Here is a 27,827-nt window from a genome sequence, read left to right on the forward strand (position 1 = left end):
AAACTTAACAAATTATTCTATTTTAAGGAGAAAAATTAATGGATATATGTTATATTCCATTTTAGGATAAAAATACCTGAAAAAATATTTGCAATCTACAGTATGAGCAAAATACTACAACCTAAATATCTACCAATAAGGTACTAGTTTAGATAACTTATACTATTTCCATACAATGAATACAACATAGTCATTAAAAATAAGCTGCTGTATTATGAAATGAGCTGCAAAGTTATGAAATACCACATATAGCAAGTAACTGCATAAGGAAAAAGGTCAGCAGATACACATAGGACAGAGAAACTCTGTCTCTCAGAGGAGACACAAAAATCAAGTCCCAGGAAACAGGGCTAAGAGGAGATGGAAATTTACTTTTCACTTTATAAGATTTAACGAGTACACTTGAAAATGGAAGCCTAAGGAAAGAAATACCAATTCATTTCTTTTCAAATACTTAGCAAATACTTAGATCAGTGGGTTTCAATACTGATTGCTCATTAGAATCACCTGAGAGCTAACACTCAGGCCCTATCACAGAACACCAAGGTCTGACTCAATGGGGATGGGCCCCTGGGTATCAGTGATTTTAGAAGTGCCCCCAGATGATTCTAATTTTCAGCAAGTGTTATGAAATCACCAATCTATAGCAGGGGTTAGCAAACTTTTTCTGTAAAGGGCCAGATAGTAAATACTGTAGGCTTTATGGGCCACATGAAGTCTGACTTTTTTTTTTTTAAGCCTTTTAAAAATGTGAAATACACTCTTAGCTCCTAAGCCATACAAAAACAAGCCATTTTGTCAAGCCCCAATTAAGACTACACATCGGCTGAATTATTAACTGGAAAAGACACCGTGAGACAAAGTATGGCCAAGAAGGCTCTTAAGTGAGTCACAGATCTGGACCTCAGCCCTCTAAATGAAAGCCAAACTGTTCTGGTTTAAGTAGGAGGTGAGAGGGCTTCGGACTCACAATAATAAAACTCCCAAGACACATTATAAACCGGACAGTTTATTATTTTGTAGTTAACTTTTACCATGCAGAATGAAATACCAATGTCAGCACATAAACAGTGCATTTTCTACCCAGAGGCAGTTACATGGAAAACCAGGTTATTACCAGGTTATTTGGCGAATATGGAATCCAAACAAGGGGAGGCTAAACTTAAGACCTACACCGTCCATGAAACTGAGGTACACCTTCCCACCACAGGGACAGCCCAACCTCCAGAGAGTATGATGACTCTTCCCTCCCCATCTTGCTCTGGCTGAGCACTCCCAACGGTCATGTCCTACAGCTTTACAATCAGCAGCTTGGCCTGAGTCATATCTCTGCTCACTGGTTTTTATCATTACCTGCACTGTTACTGAAGGAAGCACATCAAATGCTCCCATGTGCCAACTATAAGCCACAATAATCTTGTTAGGAGGCTCTCCCAACTGCTCTCCTCAAGTTTTACCAGATAATATGTTTTGTAAAGGTTCTTCCCATCTCCATTAGTACATACATGTGACCTATAAATTCACCTGACAATATAACTTAATTCCTACTGAGGACTTAAGTTAATTATAGTTTTTCTTCTTTCATTGCTTCATCAGTGATTTCCAACCATGTAGGAGTTAATGAAACGAATTTTGTATCACTACTGCTAACAAGACAGAAATACCAAGTGATATATAGTTTCCAAATTAATGTTATTTTGTTCTCTAAAATGTAAAAAATCAGGAGATGCAGTCCTTCATTTAGTAGCAACTAAATGGCCATCAAAACAAGTCTTTGAACAGAAAAGTTTATGCTTTCAAATTAAAAAACATGTACTGCAAACATTATGTAATAATGATAATTACAGAAAACAAAATATTCAGACTGACCCCACAGCATTCACACCACACCAGAATTTGATCTATAACAAAAGTGACTTTTACCCCCAAAAGTAGCTAAGTCCATGCTCGCTGAAAACTTCGTCCTAGACTCCATGAAAGAGAATGAACTGCACAGTGCATGCTTAACATATATACATTAACCATTCTTAACTGCCCCTCACCAGGGCTGAAGGGTAGAAGAATGAAATGTGGATATGTGCACTCACATAGGCAGAATTCTCCAATTATAAAAATTCACACATGTGATGACCTTTACTATGTCTTGGGTAATAGCTTTTTATCTGTGGGAACCCACTTCTGAAAATCACAACGAAAATCAATAGGAAACAATTTAATATAAAATATACAAATTTCTCAGTATGAGGATTTCCACAGACCAGGGAAAAGGGGATGACAACTAAAACAATTTTTTCTTATAAAAGAACACTCCCCTTACTTGTCCTTGCTACTGAACACTCAAAAACAAAACTGTATAAAACTACAAACACAGAAAAGGACCAGAGATGTTCTGATGCAAAGTCTTTGGACCTATTCTAGACCACTGTCCTCATCAAGACCTTCCCTAATAGGTCCACTGAGGAAAATAAGTAGTCTCAGATCATCAACCCTGCTTCACTATAATAGCCTCAGGTCACTCACTGTCAAACTTAATTGAATTGACCTGGACAGAGATGGAGCCTCCCCGGTAGCTGCCCCGCTTCTTCTTGGTCTTCTCATGCCGGAAGGATTTGCCTTTGGTGAACTTTAGGACCTGATTGGCTCGTTCTCCCCAGTCTCCGGCTGCACCTCGCTGGTGAGTAGAGAGGTGGTTAACACAAAGGATACCAGGGCCCTGTCTTTTTCTGCTCAAGGCAAGGTGAACCCAGAGAGCTTCCCAACCATCCAAAGCAGAAACTGTCCTCTCTCTTAACTCATCCACTTCAAGAATGATGAACACCCTTTCTCCTCACCTTGGCATCAAAGGAGTTGTCCGCCACTCGAGCATCCACCTCAATTTCCTCCTCCCTGATCCTTCGGAATGGGGATGATGCCCTTTTTTCTGCCTGGAGAAGAATGAAGTGGGAAATTAAAAATGGAGTGGTCAGATAACAGAAAAGGATTCCTGTGCCAGGCCAGGCAGAGAGCTGTCAAGATGATCCCAGATTCTTCTTTCTATTCTTTAAAAGGCTGGCTCTGAGAAGAAGACAACTTACTTTCTTCCTTTTTGGAAATGTATTGGGAGTCTGAGGCTTTATCTTCTTGGCTTGAGGAGTCTCTTCCTCTGTGGCAGCCTCAATCTGCTTCCGCTTCTTTCCTGAACCTACAAAACAAAAGCCAGACTCAGGAGACCAGTTTCTTGTTCTTCTGTCCAGGTTCCCACACTAAGGGCCTGCAATTGGAACCTAGTCATTTTGCCTCCTCTTTCTACCCCATCCTCGAAGAGTATATATCCCATCCTGATTGCGGGGTAGGGGAGAGGGCAGGATACCGAGGCAGCTTCTTTGGATACAGACCTGGCTTAGCAATTACCACTGCTTCCTTTGTCCCTTCTTCCTCCTCCTCGCTGCTGTCCCTGTCTGCTTTTCCATTCTGGGCAGTCAGTGCAGAGGTGCCATTGGTTCTGGGGGCTTGTGGTCTAGGAGTGCCCTTGCCCTTGGGCTTCCTCTCTTCCTCCTCCTCACTGGAGTCATCAGAAGAACTGCTGCTGCTCTCGGCCTTTACTTTCTTTGCAGAGGCTGGCTTGGAAGGGGCTACAGCTCCTGTTTTCTGCAGCTTCTTTTTAACTAGAGGTTTAGACGTCTTCTCCTCCTCTTCCTCACTGCTGGAGCTGTCTGAATCAGAACTGCTGTCCCCATCACCCTGAGAGACCTGTTTGACAGGCAATGATGAAACTGCTTTGGCCATCACCTTAGACTTAGGGGTAGCCACAGTCTTCTTCACCTTCTCCTCCTCCTCGCTAGAACTGCTCTCCTCCTCGCTGGAGCTGCTATCAGCCTTTCTGGTCAGAGGCTTCTGGCCACTGCCTGCAGGCTGCTTGGGAGTTGTGGCTGATTTAGCTGCAGGCTGCTTGGGAGTGGCAGCTGGCTTACTTGAAAGATTCTTGGTGGTACTGGCTGACTTAGCAGGAGCTTCATCCTCAGAACTGTCAGAGTCTAAATAAGAATAGAATGAATAGCTCCCTAGATCAGACCGAGAAGAGTCCCTGGAACTCCCACTGCCCTGAGGGCCTCCATATGCCTTACCCGAGCTATCTGAAGAGCTCTCTGCTGCCTTCTTTGCTGGAGCTGGTTTACTGGCTGCCTTGGAGATGACTGCCTTTGCTGGCACTTTCTTTTCTTCCTCAGAGCTTGAATCTGGAGAGAATCTATGGCATTAAACTGGGTCGAGTCCCAACCCAACCAGGAGCAATAAAGAGAAGGATGCATATATCCACACAGAGCCTTATCCCTGTCTTGCTTCAGTGAAAAGAGGGACAAAGTATTTGTCTTCCTATTCCTCATACACCCCCCAGACCCACTCACCACTTATGATGACTCACCAGACTCATCACTGCTGTCCTCACTGCTCTCCATAGATTGTTTCTTTTCTGCAGCTTTCTTGGGAGCCTGGGTTCCCAGGGTCTTTTTGGGTGGGGGAGCAGAAGGTGGGGGGACTGAACTATAGGGACCTGTTTAAAAAGGACAGTATGGTGGTTTCAAAATACATACACAAATTCTTTGATACTGCTCTTCTAGAAATAGAGCTTAACCCCTTCCCTTGAGTAAGGGTTAGAATGAGTGACTCATTTTTAACAAAGAGAATATGGCAGGGATGCTGACATGTCATTTTCAAGTCTAGGTTATAAAAGGTAATGTAGCTTTCTCCTTTCTCTGGGGGAAACTAGCTGTCATGTCAAGAAGCTCTTTTGGAGGGGTCCACGTGGTGACTACAGAGGTTCTCCTACAACTAGGCCCTGGCAACAGTCATGCAGTTTGACTCGCCATGTCCAGTCACCTGGTTTTTTCTTCACAGGTTTTTTCTGCTCCTGCTCATCCTCCTCCTCACTGGAGGAGTCCTCGCTACTGGAACTCTTTTGGGTTGGGGCAGCAGCTGCTTTCACTGGGGCCTTGGCCACTACTTGCTTTTTAGGTACAGTCTGCATCATACAGAGAAAATCAGTTACCACAGGTAAACATTGACACGACCGATCCTGCCAGGAAATAGAGACCTTCCCCTTTACCCCGGTCTCTCCTTCCCTGGTAGAAGTTATGCCCCAGACCTTCTTGGGGATGGCTGCTGCCTTCTCCTCCTCTGAGTCATCACTACTGCTGCTGCTGCTGCTGGTGCTGCTGCTGCTGCTGCTGCTGCTGCTGCTGGCTGCTTTGCCATTGGCTACTTTAGGTGCTACTCGAGCTGGTGTGCCTAAGAAAAAAGAAATAGTGTAAGAAGTATCAAGGAATTAAAGGACCATAAAAACTTTCTTCCCATTAGCTCAGAATTTAGGAGTCTATCAATATTCTTGCCTTTAGAGTAGGCATAAAGTAGACTATTGTAGTTTATTGTATCGAAGGATGTCTTTCCCACCCAATTTCAGGAATAAAACTATCTTTAAAAGATTACATGATGCAAATAATTTAAATATGCCCTCTGAAGTCTTTCACTCCAACTTCTAGAGAAGCTGCTATAAATCATAACCTAACCTTCATCACAGGAAAATTACAGAAAAAAATAAAAATTCTCGTTTGTCCTATGGAATAAAGATGCAGAAGGAAAAATGGTAGTGAGAAACACAAAGAATAGAGGTATAAGTGGTCACAGTAGAATGGAATTTGTGGGAATATATCTATGAAATGCAACTAAAAGATGACAAACATACCACTGTAAAAAATATAAATTGTAGCAAACTTTCTCGTTACGAGCCTCTAATTATGAAACCTTTTACTCATTAATAAAAAGTTTAAAAAAATAAAATAAAACACACTAATCAATACCTCTGGTTCAACAACCAGTACCATTTCACTCCTGTGCTGAATGAGCAATTTAAACACCAGTCCCAGAGTAAAGTGGTCCCCAGCCCGGCCTTTTAGAAACAGAAACAGTACCTGGTTTGGCTGGAACTTTAGCCTGAGCTTTAGCTGCCACTGGTGCTGTCTTTGGCTTCTGGTTCTTTGGTGCCTCATCCTCTGAGCTGGAGTCAGAATCAGAATCTGAGCTCTCAGCCTTCTTAGGAGGAGCTTTGACTGCCCTGACTTGGAGCTTAGCTCCCTTCTGTGAGGAAAACACACAATGAGTAGAATCTGCAAGAGCTTCTGGGTACCCAAAGGGCATTGTAAGGTAGGAAGCTTCCTAGGCTCTTTATTTTTTAGGGGCTAAGAGAGCAGTAGAAGCAAGCGAAAGCTAAGCAGGACAGCACATAAAAAGGACAATAAAATCTTAATAGGGAATTAAATGTTTAACCACTTGATCTATTGGCTCTGTCCCTGACTAGAGCTCTCAACACCTATCTACAAAACACTTGTCCCATAATCACGTGCCCTACCATCGTTCCTTGGTTACGAGCTAGAAACCAAGATATTAAGTTTCTTCTTTCAGATCCCTTAAGCAACCCAACTCCTTCTCAAAGTTTCAAACCTGAACAGGTTTTTTCTTTTTGTCCTCCTCCTCATCATCACTGGATTCTTCACTGCTGCTGCTCTCTGATGCTTTGGCTGCAGCCTTTCCAGGATGCTGAGGCAGAATAGCCCGCTTGGCAGGTACAGCTGAACAAAAGCATAGATCCAAGTAAGAATCAGCTATGCTGTATACGCAAACTACAAATCTTTTTCCTGGAACTGCTAAGCCCAACTCCCTGCCCGGCCTTACCAGCTTTCTTAGCTAGAGATCCTTGGGCTTTTTCCTCTTCACTGCTATCTTCACTGCTGTCACTGGATGAAGTCTTCTTCTTAGCTTTCTTAGCCACTGGCCCATTTGCCTGTAACTTCCGCTTTGGAGCCTTGGTGGACCTGCTGAGGTAGATTATACTAACTTCTGGGTGATCAGAACCTTCCCAAACCAAAGAGCACAGCCCAGCCCACTTGAGGGCGAGAAAATAGCCACAGTAGTACAGAGAAGACTTACTTGAGCCAGAAGCTATAGATATCCAAGAGGGAAGAGGCATTGGAATCCTGCTGGGTCTATGGGAGAAAAGAGAAAAAACTGGGTAAAAAAATTTTATCCCGGTTATTCTAGGGTAGATCAGATTTTGTGTTTTTCTCTCATTAAAAGCTACCTGTTCTATACCTGCTATAGTTCATATAAATATTACAACTTTGTAGACTTCTACTTGCACAAATTGGGAGAAAAATATTCTGAAGTATTTCCCAGTTTTTGGTATCAAAACCTTCGGCTATTCCTATAGTTTCTGGCACCATCTATCCCCCACCTAACAATCCTATTTATCAAAGCCTTTTAAAATGTGTATATCATTGAGCAATCTAGGAATTTATCTTACCCATGAAACAAGGGCACATTTACATAAAAGGGTATTTGCTGCAACGTGGTTTGTAATACCTTATCATTGAAAAACAGCCTCCAAGAGAAGTAAAAATCTATGTCATATATTCAACACAGAATTGCATCCAGCTACTAATTACACTGGTATATATTATTGATACAAAAAAATGGCAAGGCATTACAGGACACACAAGAGTACAGGATCAGAGTTAGATGAGTATAGATGTGAAACTCACTTTTGCCAATTACTGTGTGATCCTGAGCAAATTACGTAATCTTTCTGAGACTGTTTTCTTCTCTACAAGATGGAGATAACACTATACATCTTACGTTGTTGAGGGGATAAGAGATAAGGCATACAAAAGGTTTATATCTGGAAAAAGCATTTGGCCCTTAATAAGCTCTCCACAAAGATTAGTTTTTGCCACATTAAAAAAAAAAATCCTGATTCTCAAAGGCTCAAGTCCACCCAGTAAATTCTCTGGAAACATTCTTTGCAGCCTCCCTAACAGTAAATTTCAAATAGTTCCAGTATGAAAGCAGTTATATCACATCACAGGGCAGGCTGCCCCAGCTTAAAGAAGTCCTTTCTGAGGCTGATCTGATTCTCCCCTTGTGCAGCCTGATTCTGCCACAAAAAACAAGTCTCCTTAGTCAAAAACTAAGACAGTCAAAGACTAAGACTGCCAAAGACCATCTACTCTCCCAAGGTTTTTTCCCATGCAATCATATCTGCTTTTCTTGAGATGCAGATTCTAAACCTTTCACATCCCTGATAATCTTCCTTTTACGTGTGTTTGGAACATCCTAAGTTACCCAATCTATCACAGCTTTCATTCATCCATGCTTCCTGAGCACCAGGCACTGGGATTGTCACTTTCTATATATCATGTTACTAAAACTCACAAAAATCCTAGAAAGTGGATGATAACATCCCCACAGAAATAGAAACAGTTTAAGCAAGCTGCTCGGGTCATACATCTTAAAGTGGCAGAGCCTGGTCCCAAACCTGTATTTGTTTGATTCTATAAGTCAAAGATCCAAGCCGACTACTATGCCTGCTTGGTTAGGGCTATGGTACTCAATCCTGCTTCAGTATAATTAAAAGCAGAATCATGACTCTACTCTCGTTCATTTTCTTTGCTAACGAAAATCCCAACCTTCTAAAGCAAATTTATCTATCTTTGAGTCCTGGAATAAGAGTTAAGGTCAAGTCATGCTTTGCATCAGCCATAGTAAAGCCCAAAGAAGAAACCAGGAGTCTCCATTGCCCCCTGTGGGTCAGGGCGCTCCCTCCTCGCCGCACTCCGTCAGCCACGTGATCTGGGCCACGAGGGTCCCACGCTGCCGCCACTGCCATCACTCACCAGAAAGAAAAACAAGATTCAGCACTATCTAGTCAGACTTCGTGGACTTTGGGCTTTCTCTGGTCACCGCCAAGAGCTCGGCACAAAGGCTCTGCAGACATTGGACTGGTGGGGACCTCTCTGCCTGGAAACCTAAGCACGTCAGGGCCCGGAGCTGTGGTCATCCCACCCCGGCCCATGCCCCAGGCCCGGGACTCACAGCGCCTGTTGCCTTGGCAAACTTGTTGGCCACCTCCGAGAGCTGGTTATCGCGCAAAAAGCCGAGCACGAGGGGATACAGGTCGCTGGGAACCACGCGGCGCAAGCCGGCGTCCGCCATCCTCCGAGCAATACGCGTCACTACCGCTGCAGACGCAACGACTCAGGAACTCAGGAACCAACAGAGGTGGGGACGGACCCGTGTGACGCCATCGCGCCGCACGGGCGCACGGAGGAAGGGGCGGGCACACTCCACAGGGCAGTCCCGCCTCCACATCGGAGGCAGGGTCAAGGCGAAATCTATAAGCTCTTTCCGGTCCCACGAGTGCCGCCATCTTGGTAAGGGCGGAGCCCGCCGTCCGCCACTTTGTGAAGGCGGAGCCCTGACGTCAGGGGTCACGCTTTCGGCCGTGGCGGGAAAACTCCGGACTACCCGCGCCCTTTCCGCTGGAGGAAACTTTTCAACCAGCAGCCGTTTCCCGCGCCCTAACTGGGATTCATGTTCCAGAGTAATGGGTGGACTGACGGGCTCAAGCTGTCCTTGGCCTCTCGAGTTGGTCACAAGATCTCCCAACCGTCCCCATTCCACGCCGCCAGTGTATTCCCACCATTCATCTTCACTGCCGCCAATACCCAGGGAAACCCCTTCTCAGCCTTCGGACTCCAACCTCCACTGCAGAGGATCCTTCAGATTACCCGTGGTAGAGGTGGGATGTTGATCACCCAAACTGCCCTTTCCTCAGTCATGTCTTACACATGAGAGAACCCCTGGCAAACAGCAATCCTTGCAATCCTACCCACTATCCCTTGACTACTTCCCATTAATGCCCTCAGGAAGGGTAGGGATGCACAGTGGGTACCTCTCTTTTGCCTTTCTCAAAATAGATATTCCCCCTAGCCTAGATATAACTCTTACATCTCCCTCTTCTCCAGAGATCTACATGCATGCATTCTTTAAACATCTGAGTACCTGCTGTATGCCAAGCACTGTACTCAAGCTAAAATGGTACATGTGTGCACACGTTTCAGTTTAGAAAACCTTTGTTTGGAACAAGTGTTGAGCTTCGTCTAGGTCCTTGGTATTAAAACCCCTTCCTAGAACAGTGTAGCATCAGCATCCCCTTGTTTGAAATGCAGGATCTCATCTATTCTAAAAAGATCCTGAGATGATTCAAATGCCCTTTTGAAGTTTGAGAAGCACTGCCTTAGATGACTGATTTCACTGAAAAAACACTTTGAGGAGCCAAGTTTCAAGTCCAACAGGATTTTGCACCTAACCAAAGAGGGGTCCTAGGAACTCAATGGAGGTAAACATGATGCTGATTGTGTTCAAAGAGCAGAAGTGAGTATGTCTGACACCAACACCATAGAATGAAAGAAGCACAACAGCACTTGGGAGTTCTCTAGTTCATGTTTATTAGTCTGCATAGTGACTTATATCTTCCAAACACTGGGGAACCCCTCAACCTCATCCACCTTACATAGAATGCAAGTTAACTTGTTTTGATGCCTGTTATAAAAAACAAATACCCTTTAAAAAATCTGATTTAACACAATTTTTTATTTCACTTTTTTCCATTTCTTTATAAAAGTCATCTCCTCACTAGCAGCTCTCTCCCCTAGAGTTGGGGAGGGGGATGGAGATGTTTGGACACCTCCAAAGAAAAGGGGGAGGGGAAAAGGGCCCAGGGTTACCTCCTGAGGTTCTTCTGGGCCTGTTTCAACAATGTGTCAAAGTCAAGAGAATCAAATTTGCTCTTTACAGGAGCAGGGTCAAAGTCTTCCCGGTTGGAGTCTATAAAGGTAGAGAGAGACAAACATCAAGGTCTCTGACCACACTTCCCAACCACAGGGTCCTCGGCTGGCCAGCCACCTCCCATCCCAATAATGGATAGAGCTAAAACCCTGATTGTAAGTCAAAAAGATGAGTGCCCCTGTTTCTCTTCTCATTTCATCCCTTAGGTTATTTGTGTATCAGATGAAAACAACTCAGCCTAACCCACTCAAAAGATTGAGAACCCTCCTGGTGAAAATAAGTACACCAAAGCCTCAGGGGGCCTCCTTCCACTCACCAAGATCAGAATAGCTTCTCTTGCAGAACTGCCTGCGACCACCAAAGCAGAGATCAAAAGGCTGCTCATCTGCCTGCCTCAGCTTGTGGCCACTCTCGATGGCTGCAAATGCCTCCTCAGCATAACGGTAAGTGACGAAGCCGTAGTTATCACTGGTGGGTAGGGCAAGGCACGAGGCTGAGGCTGGCTATTTGGGCACATGCCATGAAGAAGAAACAGCACCCCAGGGTACAGAGAGGGACTAGAGTGGTTATTCTCATTCCCCAAATGGCCAACCCAGAATGCAGAAATGAAGCTGTCCTACATAGACCAGCACACCAGAGCAAGGGGGAAAGAAAGAAGCATCATGAATGAGACAGAAAGGACATCCTGACCTTAGAGCTCAAGCTTACCCTTGGACACGGAAATGGATGGTACACTCCTCAATCTCTCCAAAAACAGAGAACCTCTGCTTCAGTTCTGACCGAGTCATGCGGCCAGGTATCTTCCCAATGAAGACTACTCTTCTCTCTTCCTATATTGGAGAAAATTAACACACCATGAGCCAGGGCCAGAGCTGCACATGGCTCTCTAAGCTCATGGCTCAGGGGCAAGCCCCCTCCTCCCATGACCTGTTCCTCTACTCACTATTGCACGCTCCTTCTGCAGCACTCTTTGCCTTTGGTAATGGTCGTGCGAACGATAAGAGCTGTACCTGACAAGAGAAGAAGGTGCTATCAGTCCCCCAGACATTAGACAACTCAAGTCTCAGAACTCTCAGGAACTTGCATTTCAGATATACTGACTCCCTGAACATATGCTCACCGCCGCCTCCTGTCACTTCTCCGGCGGGGGGATGGGGAGCGGGACCGGCTTCGGGAACAAGATGAAGAGGAGGATGAGGAGGAAGATGAAGAGGAAGAGCATCTTCGGGAATGTCCAGAGGAACTGCAACTGGACCTGGTGAATAAAAGGGCACAAAGGAATGCTGGGAATGAAGATATATTCCACTTACCTCACCTTGGCCCCAGCCCTGCCTCCATGTAAGGAAGCTCCAGAACAAAGGCAAAAGAAAGCAGAAGAGATCTAGAAAAACTCTTCACAGATGACCAAACTGAAGCCCTCATGAACTTTTGGCATAATTTCTTTTCAGTTATACAATTAAAACTTGGAAAATATTTAACAAATCAGAAAGAAGAAAAAGAGACTCAAAGAGATAAAGGCCTCTTTATCTAAGTGGGGAAATTTGGGTCTGTTACTAAGAAAAAAGTACTGCCAGGAAATAGATGAGGCCACAGTAACACTCAAAGGATCGGCCCACTCTTTCCTAACAGAACATTAAAGGAAGGACTGTCTGCCATTAACAACCCATGATCCGACCTTCCCACAAACCAACAGGAAAATACCAGAAACAAGGACTGATATAGTATGTAAAACAATCAACATGGTCAAGATCAAACCCGAAAGGTCTCCCCAAGGCAGGCCTCACTGAAGTAGGAGACCTCAGGGATACCCCAAACTCCAACAGGAAACAGAAGCTATCTTCTCACAGCTTACCACCTTCGACAATCCAGGAAAGGAAGACAAAAGCCAAAGACTGAAATAGAAGCCATAGTGCCTTAAAGTATCAAACTCAATGTGCAAAAGCTTTCAAAGTAAACCAGAGAAGAGAACATGAACTTCCTAAATGGAGAAGACCTAACAGGCCATCAGAGCTCACCTTCGCCACCTCTTGTGTGGCGGGGAGAGGGACCTGGACCGGGATCGGGATGAAGACGACGATGATGAGGAAGATGCTTCACTGGTCCGGTTGGACCCAGAACTGACAGAACTGCTGCGGCCACGGCGGCCCTGCCAGCCCCGGCTTTGGGGGCTGGCTGACCTGCAGGCTTTTCGATAACAGCGCATTGACCGCTGCTTGGCTGAGGGCTCAGGGGGAGTCCTAGTGTTCATGTCATTCCGGCAGGGTGAGGCCTCAGGGGACAGCAAGGCAGATGGGGCAAGGCAAGGGGCTGGGGGATCTGCCTGCTCATTGCTAGTCCTGTGATCAAGTGGCTCCTGAGAGGCAGCTATGCGTGGAGGCAGTGGGTCAGCTGGGCCCAGGGACAAGACCGGTTTGATTGTGATATCTTGATGGCGTTTGACATTCCATCGCGAGCCCGCCTCTGGGAAAACTAGGACAGGCGTCTTTTTGGGGGGAGTCCTGCTCCGGACACAATAGTCATGGTCCCCAGAGCCCACATGGACTGGACTAGGGCCATGGACCCCTTCTTGGAGGTGGGCTGCAGCTGGATGTTTGGCCTCTGTAACTCCTTCAGGCTTCAGGGATCCCTCCTGGGCGATGGACTTAGGAGATTTGGCTTTGGCCAGCAGTGAAACAGCAGCCAAGGGCTTCCATAACTGGTGGGGAGGGGTTGCTGGAGGGGTGAGCCCTGTGAGGGGAGGGAGGATGGAGATAGCAAGATGAGATCCGATTCTACACTTCCAAACACTGCATATACAGGCTCCAGAGACCCCCACCTCATCTCACGAAGTACACCAACAATGGTCAATAGCCCAATTTCTCCCACTGTTGCAAGTACTCCTTCCCCCAAGATCTCCATCTTGGGGACCAGCAATGGAAACCCAGGCAGCAAGGGTCTTCCTGAACCCCTCAACTATTCACTGCCCAAATCTAGCTAGTAACCAGGTCCTGTCTGGTCTACCTCTCCATTCCTTGACCCGCTCTCTCCCCCTAGCACTACCTGACTTCTGGCTGCATCTTGCCTGGACTCATGTAATCATCTTCCCATGATCCCCTACCTTGAGCTTCACACCCGTCCACCTGTCTTCTACATTTCTGCTGGAGAGAGGACCCAAAAACCAATGTAGTAAAGCTTTTTCAATGCACAGGATAAAGTCTAAATAGCTTACCAATGCATCCAAAGTTCTCAAAACCTGACCTCCTACTTACCCCTCTAGCTTTATTTCTTGCTTTAGCTCTCTACCCACCACCCTGATCAGCTACTACACTCCAGCCAAACTGAACCATTCATATTTCCTCAAAATATACCAGGCTGGTTTTCTTTCAGTTCACTCAAGCTGCTCCATCAACCTAAAATGCTCCATCCTCTAAACCTAATTGGTATCAGTGATTTTCTCAAGCCTCTGCTTTAGGAATTACCTTCCATATAACCCTTCCCTGACCCTCATCAGACCCCACTATAAACCATAAGGTTTCTTTAACATACAGCCTCAGGTACTCAACAACTCATTTTACACACTTACCCCCTGGACCGCGAGCACCTCAAGAACAAGGATCAGATCTGTGTCCCCAACACCTACACATACTTAGTACAGAATGGGCTCTACAAACATTTGCTTCATAAACTAATCAAAGGCAGAGTTCCCCACCCTGAACCCACCTGCCACGTTGGCCAGTTCTGGGGCTTGTAACCGGTCTAGGGGCCTCTTCTCCTGGGGAGGGTCAACGCTGCTGGCAGGGGGGAAAAGGGAAAGCCTGGTTCATTGCTTCCTCAACATCCTGTACATCTGCTTTCCTCACAAAGCAATGGAGAAGGGGTGCGTGCAGAGAGGAATAGGATGCACAAACTGTCGCTATCATTCTCTTCCAGCACAAAAGGCACCTTAGTGACTGAATTGTAGACTGGGTCTCAGCTCATCTCTGCCCAATGCCAGGAGGCAGGCCGACTATGACATTGAATACCACCCCCCACCTCTTTTAAGCCAGGAGCCTCGCCTACCCGGCTCAAACCAACCCAAAATCAATGTGGAGAGGAATGCTTGGCAGAATAGGATGGGGTAACATGAACCAGAAAAATAAAATAGCCTCTTAGTGCTGGAAGAGTGGGTGCCTGTGTTCTCTAAATAAAGTCAGGGAAGCCCTAGCAATAAACAACTTCCCCAACTTATCTTATACAATCACCAATGTTGAACAAGTTTAAAGTCTGTCAAATGAAAAAGAAATCCCCAAAGGCACGACTTGCCAGAAGATAAAAGGCACCTCCAGGACATTTGGAACCCCAAACTAGAATCGGCTAGAGGCAGATACGCATCTCCTATCTCGCCAACCAAGACAATGCCCAGTAGTGATGGGCTGTGGGATGAGGAAACGGAAAAACTCTACAGCTGACTAAACATCCCTGCCCTGCAACAGCAGCATCTAGTGGATGGTCCTGGAGTGCCGGCTGGCTGCTGACCAACAGCTGTAGGGTAACTCGCTTCACATGTCTCCATACTTACCCTGAGTTTCCTACAGCCAAGTTGTCAGCAGGAGCCAGGGGAGGACACTCCTTTTTGGCTGCAAAGAAACCATACCAGTTAAAAGCCCAACCGGATGTTCCAGATTGAAGAGCCATAAAAGGGCTGACTTTGAGACCCAAAGGAGGAAAATCTACTTTGCCTACGTGTTTCACTAGTCGCTCCCCAGAGAGGTCCATTCTCTTCTGGTAGGTACCCAGATACTATTTTTAATCACGTCTCTTCTCTGCTCAGAAATGTCCGCACTTCTCACTGAATCTTCTAAGCCTAACATTCGAGGTTCTACGTGACCTACCTAACTTCCCAGTCTTGTAGCCTACTCGTTATACGCTAATCATGTTTTATATTTTACCTTGAACTATGAATACCCATTACCAATTTATTTCTGCAGATTTTTCTCCCCAGTTAGACCATAAGCTCCTTTAGAACAGGACATAGTATCCTCCACAGCACCTAGATCCATGCGTTGCACTGAAAAAGCTGAGCTATCCATCACCTTCCAAATACACCATACTCAATCATTCCTATACTTCTGCCTTTATTCACTAAACACTCTAGGAAATCCTGTCTTTCAAGGACTAGTTTGAGAACTACTTCCCTCTAGAAAAATGACCCCAACCAACCAACCTATTTGGATTTCTTCATCGGTCTTTATAGTTCTTGATATGCTGTACCACTACCCTCTCCCTGGCTTAGACGGCAATACAGGTGAATCTTGTCTCTCCATTCCAATTACAGGGCTGTTCCAGTGCCTTAGACTTCTTCTCCCCTGCCCCAGTAAGTGACTATAGGCTGGGCCCAAAAAGGGGTTGGAGCAAAGCTACCCACGTTCCCTCACCTTCTGATTTCTCAAACTGCTCCAGCAGACTGGACAGATCCGATGCCTCGATTCCTGTGGAAGCACAAAACACAGGACTGGAAACCAGGCCCTATCAACTCAGTACACAGGTCCCAAGTCCCAAATCACCTCACTCCTCTTTATGCTCCCCCTGCCCACTATGTTAAGTAAACCAAGACAACACCACAAAGCAGGAAGAAATTAAACAAACCCTGAGCTCCACCTCAAGAACTCTCCAAAGAAATCCAACAAAGGCCAGCCCTATCAAGGTGCTTTATCCTGTTCTGAGGAGGGCATTCCCCACCCAACTCCCATACCCTTCTTCACACCAACTGAACTGTGTGGCACTCACCAATCTCACTGATGAAAGCCTGTACCACATCCTCAGGACCCTGGGTAGGTGGGGTAGGCAGGAAGGACAGTTTCCTTAGACGGGCTGGGTGGACAGCAGGCAACTTGGTGACAGTGCTCTGCCTCGGTATGGGTGTAGGAACAGCCTTGGCAACAAGAGAGGAGGGCTTCTCCTTGGACCTGGACTCCTGGGTCTCAAGGTTTAGCCTCTCTGATGCAGGCTCCTCAAGAGCCACACTCTCAGCATACAGACACGGTGAAGACTTATTCTGGGGGCTTTGTACTGGGGAGGACACCTTGTGCTTCAAATGGGGAGATGCAGGCACTGGCTTAATCTCTATCTTGGTGGGCTCTATCTGTGAAGCTCTCTCACCAGCTGACCCAAGACTGAGGGGAGGAGCCACTGGCACAGGAAGTACACTTTCAGGAGGGCCAGCTGGAATGCCACTGGGCTCCACCTTGGGTGGGGGAACAGCTCTCCCAACAGAGGCTGGAGGCAAAGGAGGTGGGGGCACAGCAGGCCAGAATGGAGGGTGTTGCAGCCCTGGGCCCCATCCTAGGGGCCCATAAGTACAATTAGAGCTGTATGGTGGGACTGGGGTGGGAGAGGGTACCCAAGGCACATTACAAGTGGGGGGAACAGCATAGGCGCCAGCAGTAGCAGACACTAGGGGCACTGTTGGTGGTGGAGGTGGGCAAGGATAGCCAGAAGGGGACACAGGGGGATAACAAGGCCAGGGTGGCATGGGGGCATAATGAGTATAAGGATCAGGTGGTACTGGCCCCACAGACATAGGAAGACTAGGAGGCTGTAAGGGTGGTGGGGGCAGACTAGGAACCCCTTGCCCAGTTGCAGGAAGGGGCAGCATAGGAGTCATGCCCAGCCCACCTGGTGGAAAAGGCAGAGCAGTGGGTATTATGGGGGGCACAGACTGCACAGTAGGAGCTGGAGGTCTTGCCGGCAATGGCATCTCTTGGGATGGCACCTGCTCAGTGGGAGTTGAGGTGATAGGTTTGCTTGCAGGTGGATCAGAACTAGGAGAAGCAGGGCTGGGACCCACAGGCACAAAGCAAGCCTCAGGAGCCTCAGGGCTTCTCTGCAGAGTTGTCTTCTTAACTGGGGCTGGTGGGATTACAAGACAAGGGATATCTGCCAGCCCTGTGGGAGTCTCTGGGAGGCTGGGCCACTTCCCGGCTGGAGGCTGGGAACTCCTTTCTTCTGCCTCCCCTTGGCGCTGCTGCCTTCGTCGCCAGTACTCCGACAAGCTAAGAGGCCGAGGTCTGGCTTCCTGGGTTGTGGCACTGGTACCACTTTCCACCTTCAGAGGACCCATGACCTCTCTAACTTTAGGGATGATGGCCTTTGGAGAATCCAAGGATTCTGACTTCAGAAGGAGCTGGGGGGCTGGACTCCCCTGGGCTGATGACATTGCACCACGTCTGGGATCAGTTGGTCTAGACTTAACCAGCACGGGGTTAACTGGAGCCAGGTCATCAGGAACAGGGGCAACTGGTGCTGGGTTGGCCAAGGCAGGATCAACTGGTGACAAGTCACCTGAGATAGGAACAACCACTGTACGGTCAATTGTTGCTGAGTCAGCCAGGACTGGTTCAATCAGCACTGGGTCAGCTGAGAGAGGGTCGACCAGCTCTGAGTTGGCTGAAGAAAGGTCAACCAATGCAGGGTCGACAGGTACATGCTCAGCTACAACAGGGTCAACTGCAGTAGGATCAGCTTCAGCAGAGTTAAGTAGCATGGGGTCGGCTCGAGCAGAGTCAACCAATGAGAGATGGGCTGGAACTAGGTTGGTTTTCATGGTTTCACCCAGGTTGGGGTAGAGGTCTAGAGGACCCTCTTTAGTAGGACTAGCTTGTCCGGCACTACTCTCCACGTTCCCAGAGCTAGGCTTTTCCACGGCAACTGTCCAGGCCCGAGCCCAAGCCCGGGGCTTCCCTCTACCACGGGGAGGCCCAACCTTTCTTTGAAGTTCCTCCTGAGGCAAGAAGCTTGCCTGAGAAGTTACCTCTGTAGCCACAGCAGGTTGCTCACGAGAGGATGACCTCAGCCTCCTGGCATAGCCTTCTGTACAGGCTACTGGCTGTTCCTTGCTTTTCTTCCTTCTGCCCTTTAGAGCTCTCTGGGAACTCAGCACTGCACTGGCCGGTAGGTTCTGAGGCCCCTTGGGCACTATTGGCTCCATGACCTCCGTGGGCTCCAAAAAGCAGGCTGACTCCAGCTTTTCTTCTGGGTCCAGTGACAACTCCTCTTTCTCAAGGCAGAGGGCTTCCTTGGGCTCTGGCTCTAGTGTAGGCAAAAGCAGCTGCAAGGCCGGATTGGCCTCTAGTGAGTCATCCAGGAGCACAGGCTGAGGTCCAGGAGGAATCTGCCGTACTACAACTGGGATCTCCAGGTCATTGCCAGCTGTGGCTGCCTGGCCCACAATCTCCAGCACCACACAATCATCAGGCAGTGTCAAATCATCTGGCTGCTCCTGAAGCTCGTTCTCAAGTGATGTCAGATGGGTCAGGTTGGGCAGGCAATATGGGTGCATGGCCCGCACCAGCTCACTCAGGGAAGAGATGCTCTCGTCACCAGCTGCCTGCACCGCCATCTCTGCTGCTGCTGTTGCTGCTGTTTTATCTTCCTCCTCAGGACAGGCCAGATGCATGGGAAAGTCTGGGATGCTGCTCATGGAGTTGTCACGCTCCCCAGCAAGTACGTGGCTGCTGAAGCTGGCCACCTCTTCTTCTTCTTCCCCATCACTACGTTGCTGGGGAGAAGGGGATTGGCTCCTACGGGGCCTTGATCTTGTGGGTCTCCAGCTAGGAAGTTTAGGGGAGGAGGTCTCCAAGAAGGAGGGTGGGGAGAAGTCCCAAGGTGGATCTGCAAGAGGCATCTCAACCTGCAGGAAAGAAAAGAAGCCACCGACGTTTTCTTCAAGAATATATTTTTTCCAGACCTGTCCCCACATACTCCTCCCTCCTGAGACTACCTAGATCAGGCTTACCCCACTCACTCTACTACTGCCTGTGGTGGGCCCCAGTGGGTCAACTGGGGTGATGAGGTCACGTTCTGAGGGTGTCCGAGAGAGGGTGAGCAGCTTGTGCAGCTAAGAGGGAGAAAAGGACCTGAGATGAGTTTGTGTTTCAGAACTATGCGAGTAGGCCCATAGACATGGGCCTACTTTGCACCAACCATACATGCCCTTCCCCTGGTCCCACACTCACAGAAGAGCTCTCCCGAGGTGATACAAGCAGCTCCGAGTCAGGAATGCTGTCAAACGGAGACAGGTTCTCAGAATCTGCATTGTCCAAGATCTCTGTCAGAGCTGTGAGCAGTGACACTTCATTCTGGTCCTCCAGAGATAACCTGCTCTGCTCCAGGAAAACAAGAATATCCCACCAATATCCCTAATGACCTACTGAGCCACTGAAAAGAAATGAATGTCAAGAGAATCAGTCTCCCAGGCTCAGTTCAGCTCAATTTGCAAGGGAGACATTTGAGTACCAGGAGGCATGGGTTCCAATCTAATTTACCACAACCCACCACCTCTCTAGTGTCAACAGAGACCTGTCAGAATTAAGTCTTAAACATGTTTCACATGCTCCCTCTACCCTCAAGTAAGATGCTCAGTAGACAACCCTTGGCTAGGCTGGAACTGGACTCCAAACAGGGATAAGAATCCTGTGGACATGTAAGTCCGGGGCCCAGGGCGGTAAAGTCCTTGGATGATAGTCCAAGCCTGCCGAGTCATCCTTACATGGGACATAATCTGGCAGCCTGCAGCCCAACTCTCACCTAGAGACAAAAAACACACTTCGAGGACTCAGGTTAGGTATCCAGGAGCCATGGTTCTGGGAGAACAGAGCCGCTGAACCATAGCCTCCCATGCAAAGCTCCTGCCTAAAGACCCCCAAGCCCAGCTCCAGCTCACCTCTCCAAGGCTCCCAAAATCCTCGATGAGGGAAATGAGGGAGGCATCCATGTAGCTCTGCATGGTCCCCAGCAGTGTCTCATCTTGCAGCATCAGTGCCTCCATCTCCAGGTCCTTGTCCTTCAGACAGGGACCCAGCCGAGACAGACTGACAAAGCCAGAATCATCTACCTCTTCATGCAGAAGCACCTGGGGTAGAAAGGGAGAAAGTCAAAAAGGCATAGTGAAGGCTACAGGACATGGGCCCTCTGGGACAGCTGATTGATATGCTCTGTAAACCAGGTGTCTAGCCCTCCATTAATGGCCCCAGACTTAGCAGAATATCCACCACAGCCAAACCTCTGGACCTGCTGGGCAGAGAAAAGTACAACCCATGAGCCAAAGCCCCAGCAAGAATGGCAGTGTTCAAGGACCTTCTGGGCAAAAAAAGTTTTGACTCCATGCAGAAACAATTGGAGTCATAAGAGATTATTAAACTGAGTAAAAACATCAAAAAAATCAAGGTTGTTCAGAAGAGTCGTTTGCTGGCAGTGTGAAGGCAGAATTCTCACATGTGCTATACCACTCATTTTTCTGTCAATCACATCTTACCCTACCCCACACCATGACATTACTTACATCATTACAAAAACTAGATTCCAAGTTCCTTTGGGGCAAATAACCCTTCATATTCTATTAGCTTATATTCTTCTGGGCTCTTAGAAGGGTTTAAACTGTGCATATAGTTCCTGGTTATCCATGACACAGTTGTTCACACCTACTTCATGCTTTTATTCTGAAGGCCCTACAATATGCCACTCAACCTCTCAATGGTAGTCTCGAGAAAAAAGTCTCTTCCCTATCCCTACCAGGTGAGAGCAAAAGATGAGAAAGCTTGACTCTGTAGATGGAAAAGCCCCACCCCATCACTTCCCTGAGAACTAGAAAAGTCTTCAGCCTTGTTAGGCAGGGAGCCACCCGTCCAGGCCTGTCAAGCATGTGGGTGTGGGCAGGGCCAGAAGTGGCTGGAATGGGACTGGCAAGGCCAGAGGCCAGGGCCACAAGTATCTCCACTATAGGAAACAGATGATACAAAAGCCAGAGAGTAGGAACCAACACTGACAAGCCAGTCCCCCCCGCCCCTTCTGCAGCAAAAGGAAACTCTGTACCTCTTCCAAGAGAGAAAAAAAAAAAAAAGCAACAGGTGTAACTACACCTCCACACCTACTTTCCTAACCAAGTTAAGGAGTTCTGATACCCAGGGAGAGGAAAGGCTAGATAGGGACACTTAAGGAGGCCAGGCCCAGAGATGAAGTGAAAGGTGGCAAAATTTAAGCACTAATTCCTTCCAGGCCTTCACAATCCTGTAATTATAACCAGCAGCTGAATAGCACCTGGCTCAGCAAACACTCCTGGGTGAGCAAGGAGGCTCAACTTGCCCTGCCACCTACCCAGCCCAGCCGCTGGGCAAGAATCTCAAGACAATACCCAGCTCTACGGACCACTCATCATCATTTCCATCAAGTACTGAAGCCCCAGTCAGACACCCTCATCTTCACATGACCTCACCCATCACTCACTCCCCAAAGAGCACAGCTCTCAGAGTACCAAGATCATCTAGCCCAGGCTACAACTGACCCAGCCACTACCATCTCTTAACTTCAACAACCTCCCAACTGGCTTTCCACATCCAGTCTTATCTCTGCACGATTCAAAATCAGCTACAAACTTTTAAAATTACAATCTGATCACTTCCCAAGACCCTTCCTAAATCCCTCCAATGACATCTTACTGCTCTTGGCCTTAGATTTCAACTCCTTAATATTGATTACAGGGCCCTCGTCTTCCTCACCAGATCCTTCCACTCTAGTGTGCCCCCTCTCACCACCCTGCCTGTCTATCTACACACCAGTCATACAGGTCTCTGCTCTCCAATAAGCCATGTTCTCTTCCACCTAATTATTCCCTCTAATGCAAGTGTCCCCCACCTACGCACACAGCTTTCAAGTCTGATCTTAAAATGTCCTTTCCCAAACCCTGTAGAGTAGATTACTACTGCTGATTATACAATCCCAAATATGTTACACTTTCCTTTTGTCTCACTCATTATTTATTATGTTTAGCTTAATAACAACCTAAGATTGAATAGGACAGGTACCGTGTGTGGTTTACGGCAGCATCCCGAGTCTGAACATAATATTATCTCAGTAAATAGCTGCCTGGCTGACCTTTCTTGGGAGGGTGGGGGAGAGGGAAAGGACAATTTCTCCATGGGACCCTTTCCAACCCCAAATGACCACCCACCTTGGATTATAGCTGGATCATGGATCCTTCCTGCCTCTCCCCCAAAGGGTGGGCAGCACCAGTCCCACTAGATGTGACTTCTGAGAAAATGAGAGAAGAAAGGGTGGGTGGCTCCCAAGTGAGGGCCCCAGAAGCCATTCTCCCCTGGGCAAGGGCCTGGATTGGTTTGCCAGAACTGACTTTACCTGGCAGGCCTGACAAACTCCCACCTAAAGAACAAAAAAAGGCTTTCAAGAACTCAGCTTAATTGCTTTAGAGAGATAACAGTTCAAACTAAGTCCTGCCCACCTCCACGCTGGGTGGGAACTTTTAAGAAGCCCTCTGCTGAGGAGTAAAAAGATAACTTTTTAAGAATTAAAGGCCAAGAAAAAAATAATCTGACAGAAAGAATTCTCCCATCCAATAAATGTTCAACTAGTGTTGAATAGTTCTCAAATCGCCTCCAACTTTTCCTATCCCCAGCAAAAATTCCAGAGATCCAGAGAGCCTTAAACACAGACCACCTCAATTTGTATGTCAGTTCACAAGAGTAGGCCTTAGCTGTCTCCTCGAAAAATGCTGGAGCAAAAGTGAGAGGAGAAAGGGCTTCCCTTTCCTTTCCTTAAGCTTGTCCCATGTACATGTTGACACTCCCTATTCTCCTCGAATCAAGAATGAGGCAGGACTGCAGGCAACCAAAACGCCAGTGCCCGTGACTCACAACCCACCCCAAGCCGGTCAGGCAGAAGCCACCAGAAGCTCATTCCACGGCCTTTCAATCTCAGCCCTCTACCCTAACCATCACTCTACGCCATCGGCAGGGAACAGGCTCCCCGCACATCTGGAAAGTCCTTCACCATCCGCTGTCTAATGGCGCTGTGGACCAAAGCAGGAGGGAAAAAAAAATCCTCCAAGGCTCTGTGCAAAGTTGACTCCAGCAGCCCCTACCTTCCTTCCCAGCCAGAGGCCCCCAGCCTCGCTGGAGATGGCGGGACCCACAGAGACACACCCAGTTCCCGGCAGTGCGGCTCTAGCGCAGATACGAGATGCCGGACAGCCTGGGGCGGGAGCCACGTGGACATCCCCTCCCCGCCCCCACGTGGACCCGCGGCCCCCCCTAACCCCGAGACCAACCCACGTGGGTGCCGGAGCCGCCTAGAGGGGGAGGGGAAGCAGACAAGTTGTCCCGGGGAAATCACTCCCCCCACCTCATGTGGCTCTGAAAAGGCACTACGGCGCGGGGGTAGGGGTATCCCCACGCGGCATCCTTAGAGGGGGTCTTAGCCTTTGACTCCAAGTCCGAATCCTGACACCCCCCCACCCCCCGGACATCATGGGCCATGTTTCCGACACCCGACTCTGCCCCTCCAGCGTTCTGGAGTAATGGCCATAGGAACCCTGCCTCTGCCCCGCGTCCCACCAGCAAACGGCCAGGTCCACTCGGCCTAACTGGTATCCCACGGCCACCAGGCATCGACTCCGGAGCGCTTCCTCCCTTTCCTGTGGCGTCCACGTGTCACCGCCCGGCACACGCCGCTTTACTGGCAGCCGCGGGCCGCCAGCCAGTCTCTCACCTGCTCCCCGCCGCTCACAGTGCCCACAGTCCCATACGGCACTTGGCTCCGACTTCCCCTACTGCTGCCGCGGACTCCACCGCCAGGGTCTGGGCCAGGGCCCCCACTCGGAGGCGGCGCGACTCGGTCTCTACGTCCCCGGCGCGCCGCCATCTTGGCCCCCGAACATCCAGCGCAGCTCTGATAGCCGGCGCCGCCTCCGAGTCGCCTGCCTCGCCCTGCCGATTGTAAGAAGGGAACTACAACTCCCAGAAGACAATGCAAGACTACGAATCCCAGAAGGCCGTACGGCGAGACCCACTTGCGCCCGGAAAGGGGCCACTGGCCTCGCGAGAGAACCTGGGAGTGGTAGTCGCTGTAAGCGCAGTGCTAGAGGCTTACTATGATGCTTATTTTTTTGCTGTGTGGAGGGACCCAGTTGGAGAGCGAGAAGTAATAAGGGGAGAGCTAACATTGACATATTTTATTTTCCAAATTTGTCCAGCTATCAGAACGCCGTCTTTAACGTATTACCTACTGCACTGTACATTCCTTTCACCTAAGCCAAGTGGGCCTGTATTTTTAAACAGAACCCCCTAGTGGGCACCGGCACTCCAGACTCGAACCCTCACCTAATCTCATACTGCGGCACTACTGTGAGTTTAATCTCAAAACACTATATTCTCAGCGTCTATCTGGGCAGCTCGGAATCCAGGGTGGCGTCTATACCAAATTTATTATTTCCTGGTGATGTAGATCACCTTGCTGTCCTCCCCAAACAACAGATGTTCTGCTTTGTTTTTTCCGTCCAGAATATTTCAACCTCGAAATATCTTTCATGCCCTATTTTATCCAAGAAAGCCTTTTTGATCATCCCAGCCAACTGTGATCCATCTCTATTTCTACAGTCCATCGATATCTCTACTATTCACCCACTTGCCATTTAGAAGCTATTCATATTGGTTTCTTATTTTTAAAACTTTTTTACAAAATTTTAAAAGTCATGTAAAAAATGAAAAGTAAAAAATGTACTTGGCCTGCACATTCCAATTCTCTCCAGATTTAACCCTTGTCACCTTCAGTGTGTATCCATCCACACTTTTTCTATTAATATAAAAATGTATAGAGTTGCACATTGGTCTTTTTTGTTCTTCAAAAATAAGACCACTCCATATGTGTGGTTCTATAACTTGCTGTTTTTCATGTAACTATGTTATTCAATTCATTAACCAAATATTTACTGAGATCTTCACGAGTACCAGTTCTATTATATGGCTATATCATTATTTAAATTATATTTATTTCTAGTTTTTCGCTATTATAAATTAAGTTACAGTGAACATTCCTGTACGTATGTGCATGTGTCTTCACACTTTTGTACTCTCATTTCCTTGAAATGAGATTGCTGAGTTAAAGGATTATATATTTGAAATTTTGGTGGTAATGCCAAATTGCCCTTGAGAAAGGTTGCATCAATCTACATTCCCACAAAACGTTCATGAGGAGAGGACCTCTGTTATGGACTGACTTGTGCCCACCTCCACCCCCACACCAGACAAAATGTATATGTTAAAGGACTCCACCCCCAATATTACAGTATTTGGAGATAAAGCAATAAAGTAGTAAGATTAAATGACATCATAAAGGCAAGAGCCTAACCCAATAAGACTAGTGTCAGAAGAGGAAGAGACACCTACAACACAGGGAAAGCGACCTCACCAGAAACCAGTTCTGCCAGCACCTTGATCTTGGAATTTCAGCCTACAGAGCTGTGAGAAAATAAATTTCTGTTGTTTGAGCCACTTAGTTTGTGGTATTGTTATAGCATCCTGGGTAGACTACTTCAACTGCCTTCAGTTAGTTTCATAACCTTTCAGGTATATTAGTTTTGTCTTTCAAATAAACTTTGAAAGTCACACATTCAGAAACCGAATCTGTTCACAATTTATAAAATAGTTCTCAGAGGGCAACAATGAAGTTTATTTCCAATAAACTTGGAAACAATTTGCCTATGAGAAATCAGTAAGAACCAATTCTTCCTCTGTGGAAGGACGGGCACAATTCTTCTGTGGAAGAAACATACTCTAAGAGATGCTTAGTAATGTTCATGATTTGGGCACTAATTATGGTCATAATTATGATGATTAGGCTTCGGGAAGAAGATTAATGTTAAAGGAAGAAAATAATGCCATTTTTGTTTTGTTCAGCATCTGACAAAGCAATCTACTCACCTAAGTATGGTGTCTGCATGGAATCTACTCAAAAAGATAAAAATAATTCTTTGGGTGTCCAGTACCAGTGAGACATAGGTAGTGTCATGGCTACTAGTCTCCTTGGCAGGTGTATTCCTAAGGGCCATGAAGGAAAACCTTGATGCATAGGCCACCAAACATTGGAACTTCCAATCACGTGTCCTTGCCTGACTCCATGCTCACCAAAGGCTTCTCTGATTATAATAACTGACTTCATATATTATTTTCTATGGGGAGAAAGAGTGTTGATCAAGTGAGACAAAATGCCCAGTTCACATGATCTGTATTTCTCAATATGAATTAGCAAATCAATATTCCAGTTTATTTATTGAGTGCCTACTATGTGCCAGGCACTGTTTTAGGCACTGGAGATGCAGTAAGGAAAAAACAGACCAAAAAACAAACAAACAAAAAATCCTCCCAAACAAAGCTCACGTTCTAGTGAGGAGACAATCTTCAAATAAATAAAGAGTAAAATAATTTCAGAGAGCCATAAGTGCTATCAGAAAATAAATGGGGTGGAAAGTGTAAAAAGTAAGAGGGAAAAAATGTACATGATGTGATCAGGTAAGGACTCTGGAGAGGAGATATTTGAAGTAAGACCTGAATCACAAGGAAGACCTACCATTCAAATAACATTCTGTTGTAAGAACAGCCAGTGCATAGGCTCTGTAGTAGGAACATATTTGTGTGTTCAAAAGGAAGACCAGTTTAATAAAGAGTTCTAGAAAAGAGGGAAAGTAGTATCTAGATAATGTTTCATGTGTTTTTAATCTGCATGAGTCAGTCTCCTGAATCTGATGATTCACTGATCAAATTGAATCTCCAAACCTGCAACACTGAGGACTAGGCCTGGTGTGGCTGGGACCCCCTAAGGTGGCTCCCAATAATCTCTACGTCCTGATATTCTCACTCTTATGTCGGTCCCTCCCATATTATATACCAGGGTTGGTCTCTGTGACCAATAATATAAGGTAGAAATGATGATATATCACTTCCAAGTTTAGGTTATTAAAAGACTGAGACTTTCAGCCTAGGTACTTGTTTCTTTCTGTCTGTCTGTCTGTCTCCCTCTCTCTCTGTCTCTCTCTCACTCTTATTCTAATATCTTGGTGGAAAAAGAAGACTCATCCTTGAAAGAGCAATGTCAATAAGAATTTGAGGAAGTTTCAGTGTAAGAGAAATGTGAGAAAAAAGAGAGAAGGCGAAGGTCAAGGTCAGGAGAGAGTTGAATGGGACAGGTTCTTGGGGCTAAAAGCAGCAGAAAGCTCACCTCCCCTGGAGTCAGCCTAACCAGTTGCTTCTGCTGTCTGCCTCTGTGGGATTTCTCTTCCCTTCTCATTTTCTTACCTCACCTCTTCTCGATACCTCCCACTTTTCTTCATTCCTTGTATCTAGAGTCAATCTTGCACTAATGACTATTATTTA

General features: G+C 47.1%; 2 protein-coding genes across 7 annotated transcripts; both read right to left on the reverse strand.

Moving 5' to 3' along the window:
- Positions 1-989: 989 nt before the first annotated feature.
- Positions 990-9,106, reverse strand: NOLC1 (nucleolar and coiled-body phosphoprotein 1). 4 transcript variants are annotated; one of them, XM_039871398.1, is made up of 13 exons: positions 8,899-9,106; positions 6,958-7,013; positions 6,703-6,842; positions 6,472-6,599; positions 5,943-6,108; positions 5,081-5,262; positions 4,855-4,996; positions 4,400-4,528; positions 4,104-4,214; positions 3,375-4,013; positions 3,075-3,181; positions 2,832-2,924; positions 990-2,671 (listed from the first exon to the last, which is right to left on the reverse strand). In XM_039871398.1, exons 1-13 carry the CDS (start codon positions 9,016-9,018, stop codon positions 2,513-2,515), a joined length of 2,172 nt encoding a protein of 723 aa, XP_039727332.1. In that variant the 5' UTR covers positions 9,019-9,106; the 3' UTR covers positions 990-2,512. The 4 variants fall into 4 exon arrangements, with proteins under 4 accessions (XP_039727332.1, XP_039727331.1, XP_039727334.1 ...); XM_039871397.1 differs by having other exon boundaries at positions 6,703-6,845; XM_039871400.1 differs by having other exon boundaries at positions 5,120-5,262; positions 8,899-9,105.
- A 1,183-nt stretch (positions 9,107-10,289) lies between these two features.
- On the reverse strand, positions 10,290-24,387 carry PPRC1 (PPARG related coactivator 1). 3 transcript variants are annotated; one of them, XM_039871395.1, is made up of 14 exons: positions 24,169-24,387; positions 20,333-20,521; positions 19,626-19,772; positions 19,415-19,507; positions 16,399-19,300; positions 16,047-16,100; positions 15,191-15,248; positions 14,353-14,423; positions 12,669-13,380; positions 11,774-11,908; positions 11,597-11,663; positions 11,362-11,483; positions 10,970-11,121; positions 10,290-10,692 (listed from the first exon to the last, which is right to left on the reverse strand). In XM_039871395.1, the coding sequence occupies exons 1-14, from the start codon at positions 24,319-24,321 to the stop codon at positions 10,589-10,591; spliced, it is 4,959 nt and encodes a 1,652-aa protein (XP_039727329.1). In that variant the 5' UTR covers positions 24,322-24,387; the 3' UTR covers positions 10,290-10,588. The 3 variants fall into 3 exon arrangements, with proteins under 3 accessions (XP_039727329.1, XP_039727328.1, XP_039727327.1); XM_039871394.1 differs by having other exon boundaries at positions 14,353-14,420; positions 19,406-19,507; XM_039871393.1 differs by having other exon boundaries at positions 19,406-19,507.
- Positions 24,388-27,827: the final 3,440 nt, after the last annotated feature.

Source organism: Pteropus medius, unplaced genomic scaffold, assembly GCF_902729225.1.
Source record: "Pteropus medius unplaced genomic scaffold, Ma_sr-lr_union100, whole genome shotgun sequence".
Classification (NCBI taxonomy): domain Eukaryota; kingdom Metazoa; phylum Chordata; class Mammalia; order Chiroptera; family Pteropodidae; genus Pteropus; species Pteropus medius.